Source organism: Apis dorsata, unplaced genomic scaffold (genome assembly GCF_000469605.1).
Source record: "Apis dorsata unplaced genomic scaffold, Apis dorsata 1.3 scaffold_227, whole genome shotgun sequence".
Classification (NCBI taxonomy): Eukaryota; Metazoa; Arthropoda; class Insecta; order Hymenoptera; family Apidae; genus Apis; species Apis dorsata.
The window spans coordinates 815,720-820,749 of NW_006263509.1; the positions used below are offsets into that span (position 1 = coordinate 815,720).

At 21.4% G+C, this 5,030-nt stretch overlaps 3 protein-coding genes across 8 annotated transcripts in view; 1 reads left to right on the forward strand and 2 right to left on the reverse strand.

Annotated features, from left to right (window-relative positions):
• LOC102677566 (glyoxylate reductase/hydroxypyruvate reductase-like) overlaps positions 1–385 on the reverse strand; it is a 2,987-nt gene extending 2,602 nt beyond the window's left edge. For both annotated transcript variants that reach the window (XM_006615643.2, XM_031510455.1), the window contains exon 1: positions 134–385. In XM_006615643.2, coding sequence (XP_006615706.1) covers positions 134–201 — 68 coding nt within the window. In that variant the 5' untranslated portion in view covers positions 202–385. The remainder of the gene's footprint in view (positions 1–133) is intronic.
• Positions 386–2,564: 2,179 nt separating this feature from the next.
• LOC102677384 (tudor and KH domain-containing protein homolog) overlaps positions 2,565–5,030 on the forward strand; it is a 10,445-nt gene continuing 7,979 nt past the window's right edge. Inside the window, exons 1-5 of the mRNA XM_031510452.1 lie at positions 2,565–2,929; positions 2,993–3,401; positions 3,492–3,701; positions 3,775–3,938; positions 4,027–4,247. Of these exons, the coding sequence (XP_031366312.1) occupies positions 2,834–2,929; positions 2,993–3,401; positions 3,492–3,701; positions 3,775–3,938; positions 4,027–4,247 (1,100 nt within the window). The 5' untranslated portion in view covers positions 2,565–2,833. The remainder of the gene's footprint in view (positions 2,930–2,992; positions 3,402–3,491; positions 3,702–3,774; positions 3,939–4,026; positions 4,248–5,030) is intronic.
• The window catches only part of LOC102676778 (protein roadkill-like), a 6,033-nt gene continuing 5,310 nt past the window's right edge, over positions 4,308–5,030 (reverse strand). For 4 of the 5 annotated variants that reach the window (XM_006615641.2, XM_006615636.2, XM_006615640.2 and 1 more), the window contains exons 5-6: positions 4,757–4,904; positions 4,308–4,673 (exon numbers count right to left, since the gene is read on the reverse strand). In XM_006615641.2, the coding sequence (XP_006615704.1) occupies positions 4,369–4,673; positions 4,757–4,904 (453 nt within the window). In that variant the 3' untranslated portion in view covers positions 4,308–4,368. The remainder of the gene's footprint in view (positions 4,674–4,756; positions 4,905–5,030) is intronic. The other variant, XM_006615639.2, reaches the window with a different exon arrangement.

Sequence of the window (5,030 nt, forward strand, 5' to 3'; positions counted from 1 at the left end):
GAACAATTATAATATTAAAATAATATAATAACATTATTAAACTTTTAACTATTTGTTTTAATCATTTTTTCAAGTTAAGAACTTATTATTAAATATTAATAATTATTTAAAAAATATATATATATATACTTACTTTGTACGCAAAAGATTTATAGCAGCTGATGGTATAGTGTTAGTAGTGACTAAGACACGTGGTTTCATTGTTCGTTTGCAAAATAATTCAGTGGCAAACACTTTATAAATTGATAAAATAACAAAATTTCTTGCCTTATATAATACTATAATTTGATTGTATGCGCAAGCGCATATAATCCAATCGGAAGATAAAAAACTGATTTATAGAAAATTTGATATGTTTTGTTTTTTATAATAAACTTCTCGCTGTTAATATTTTTTATTATTTACTGATATGTATTATATATCTTATATAAAATGATAAGAAAAATTTTATATTATACATTAATGCGTTAAATAGAATTAAAAATAGGGTTATATAAGCATATTTCGAAATAACATTATTTAATATAAAATAAATAATATTATATAAATCTTAAAAAGATTTTAATATAATATTTTGTAAGTCGTGTACGTTTACTTGACGATATGTATGATCATGTTTTTATAATATTAATATATATGAAAAATAAATAATACAAATAAATAATACATTATTTATATTGTGTTATATTGTTGTTATTTATATTATTTATATCTCATTATATTTATATCAAATTAAAATATGACACGATTTAGTGAAAACCTACTTCATCATATACTTTCCTATTCATTAAAGACGCCGTTTTCTGCAAATGATAGACAAGTTAGTACGTGTTTATCAAATTATGAAAGCCGTTTTATTCTCTAGCGATTATATATGTCAATAAAATGGCAATAAAAGATGTAACAGTTGTGTATTCAGATATTAATATAATATTTTTTCAATCATGCAATTTAATGAACATTTTGAACATAAAAGATATAATATATGTAAGTATATATGTAAATACATAAAATATACATAATATATTTTATGTATAAAGATTCTTCTTTAACAATATAAACTTTTAATTATTATAAATAATAATCTTTTTTATAAAATATGTGAAATTTAATATTTTCAATAATAAATTCTCAATAATAAATAAAATATATATAAATATATATAAATAATTAAATATAATCAATAAATCTAGTTTTTTAGTTATGTATTTGGTATTTAAATAGTGATTTTTATTTGTAATATATTAAAAAATAAAAATAAAATTCAAATGATCAATTGAAATAATTATTTTATAAAAAATACTAATATATTATAAATTATAATTATTAAAAATAATAACATTCTTAGCAATCTTTATCTACAACTTACAAATTATGTATTATATTATTAATAACTAAATTTCCTTTAGTGATTTCAAAGAGTGAAGTATCAGGAAGATATGAAGAAGTATACATGTTCCCTTTCATAGCTTATATATAAGTATTTGATATATAGATATATAGAGTTATATTTAACTAGAAGTTATATAGGTATATCTCTATATATTTATAGATAATTTTTAATTGTTAAATGAGAATTTTTTTTAATAATAAAAATTGATAGAATTATATATAGTATCTATTATATATCTTATAATTTTCATACTTCAAAAATATTAAAAATAAATAATATTATTTATTGCATTAATAATAATATTTATTTTTATTTTAATTGACAAAATAATATATTTATTGTAAAAAATAAATATGGATCGGAGATACATAAGAATTTCATGTACATAAAAGAATTTATAAAATTATATAAATAATATATTCACAATAAAATAAATTAATAAAATAATTAATTTTTTTACATAATTGTGTAAAACATATTATATTTATATAATTGTGAAAAACACTTATATTTCAAAAAATTTACTTATTTTTAATATTAAGTATTTAATACTTTTTTAATACTTTCTTAAATAATAATATAACAAGAAAAAATATTTTTGGACATTAACCGCGGTATCCTGTTATGTATTATTTCATTCGATTATTAATTTTTTGTAAATAAACCACTTATTTCCTTAATATTAAATATGATTGAATATGGAAATCTTTAAAAATTATAACTTTTGTATTTAAAATATTTTTTTTTTATTTACTATATTTATTTACTATATTTATTTATATTTTATTGCTATATCAATAAAATGAATTTATCTTGATATTTTACATTATTATCGAGAGCTTATCGATATTTATGTTAATTAAGCTCATAGTTATTGTAAAGAATAGTTTACATTTAAATCTTCTGTTATCTAATCTTGGGAACAATGTCATAATCTCTTTTATATTGGTACCAATATAATAAATAAAATTAATATTTATAATTATTAATTTATAATTATACTTAATTTTAAAAATATATTCTAATATCTTTCATCTATGATAAATATAATATATAACCATGAAGTATGAAATAAGAATTTTACAGAAATAAATTATAAATATTTTTTAAATTAATATATTTGTTAAATTATATTTTAATTTTACTGTTGGTAATAATATGATTTTAAAAATATTTTCGATCTGAATTCAATAGCTCATCAATCCTTCCATCAAAACGGATGACTGATGAAAACTTATTTGAAACTGTTTTAAAAGTGTATTTATTAAAGTGTCAACGTTTCATAATTCGCGCCATGGATATTTTCATAAGAAACTTCAGAGGTTATGAAATATCGAATTCATAACAATTAAAAAGCATGCTTTATATTTAAATCCAAATTTATTTATACAAAAATAACAAATACAAAATAATTAACAAGTTTAAATATTAAAATAAAAAATGAGGTGGATGACACGACAGTTTTCGTTACCAATTTTACTCGGTATATCCTTAACAAGTGTGAGCATTGCTATATTATACGTATTATACAAAAAGGTAAGGTTGTAAAAAATTATAATTATTTAATATTTTGTTTTAATTATTTATTTAATTATACAGGATGAAGAAGATATTAAATCTAGAAAAAATCATGTTGAAATTTCAAAACGATTTACTGCAGAATGTAAAGTACCTAGACAATTCGTTCCTGCTGTTATTGGAAGAGGTGGTTCAATGATAAAAGATATACAAAATAAAACTGGAACACAAATACATTTTAAAGAAGATAATATTGATTGCCCTGATCGTATTTGCATCATAAAAGGAAGCTATGAAAGTGTACATTTAGCTGAAGAAATGATAAAATCTATAATTCAAAATCAGCCCATAATTGAAACATATGAAATGTATGTACCTCAAAGAGCATGTGGAAGAATAATAGGAAGAGGTGGTGAAGTTATACATCAAATTCAAGCAACATCTAGTGCAAAAGTTATTATTGAAAGCAGTTATACTCCTTATGATCCAAGTATGTTCTGTTTTTATAAATCCATGTTATTATGTTTTATATTTTTGATTTTATCTCTTCTAAATTTTAATAACTGCTAGTACTTTACAGATGCTGAAAGAAGAATTATTATAAAAGGAACAGCTGAACAAATTGCTACAGCTTTGTTACAAATTGAAGATAAAGTTCGAGAAGAAAAAGAAGCACGTACAAAGTTAGAGGCTTCTTCTGCTTCAAGATTGCCTAGAGGAAAATTATCTCCACGTAATACTAAAAATAATATACAATCTGAACAGGTTCAAACTACTGAATTATTACCAGGTATATAAAATATAAATAATGTTTTTTTTATAATATTATTGGATATTTTATATATTTTTATTTTTATTCCTAGTTTCTGATGGTGGAATGGAAGTATATATATCTGCAATGGAAACTCCTAGTCAATTTTGGGTACAAGTTGTAGGTCCTGGAACTACTGCACTAGATAAATTAGTATCTGATATGACTGTTTATTATAACGATGAAAAAAATCATGAATTGCATAAATTAAGAAATGTAAATATATGATTGAATATTTTAATATCTACTTATAAGAAAAATTTAACAGATGTCATTTAGTAATTGCCTTACATCATCATTTTAGATAACGCTCGGTCAAATAGTAGCAGCAAAATTCAGTTTTAATGAACAATGGTATAGAGCTGAAGTTATTTCTGCACCTGAAGATGGTCAATGTGAAGTTTATTTCGTAGATTATGGAGATCGTGAAATGGTACAGCTTGATTGCATATTGGAACTTCGAACCGATTTTCTCAGCTTAAGATTGCAAGCGATCGAATGTTCATTGGCTAATATTAAACCAAGGTAAGTTAGTTTTCAATGAAATAAATTTAATCGAATGCAAAAAAAAATGAAGAAATTTTCTAAAAAAATTTATAAAAATAATCTTTATTAAAGTTCATTCATTGAAATCAAAAATTTATAATTAATTTTGTTTATATATATAAAGAAAAGATGTCAATTGAGATGTTAATTCACTATCATTCATGTTACTTGATCTTGAACTTCCAATACCAGCTTCACAAATTTCATTAAACAATTCTGAATTTGTTTGTTCCATTATTTTCCATGCTAAACTTTTGTTAAGTACCGTTAAATTTTCCTCGCAATACGCTAAACTTGCTTTTTTAAGCGCATTGCATCCAAATTCATCTGCAATTAAAAGTCTGCTTGCTATGTTTTCTGGAGTTATTGTTTCCATAAGATTTCTTTCACAAAGTTCTTTTAATCCTAAACAAATATTTACGAATAATTTTATTAATGAATGTTAGATTTCTAAAGAATAAATTTTTCAATATTATAATATACAATACCTTGCAAAGAAAAACGTTCAGCCAATGATAAAAGTTGTGGAGCAAAATTATCCAAATTATCGACTTGATCGCTGTATATGTATCGCAAAAATTCTTCAACTACCTGTTTATTAAGATCCAACAATTCCAAGGAAAATACATAACGTTTCTAAAATATTTTAATATAAAATATGATCATCGCAAAATTTAAATATCGAATAAATAGAGTAATGAATAATGTTGAATACATACCCGTAAAAAAAACAAATTCGAGTAGAAATTCTTTTTTTTTTTT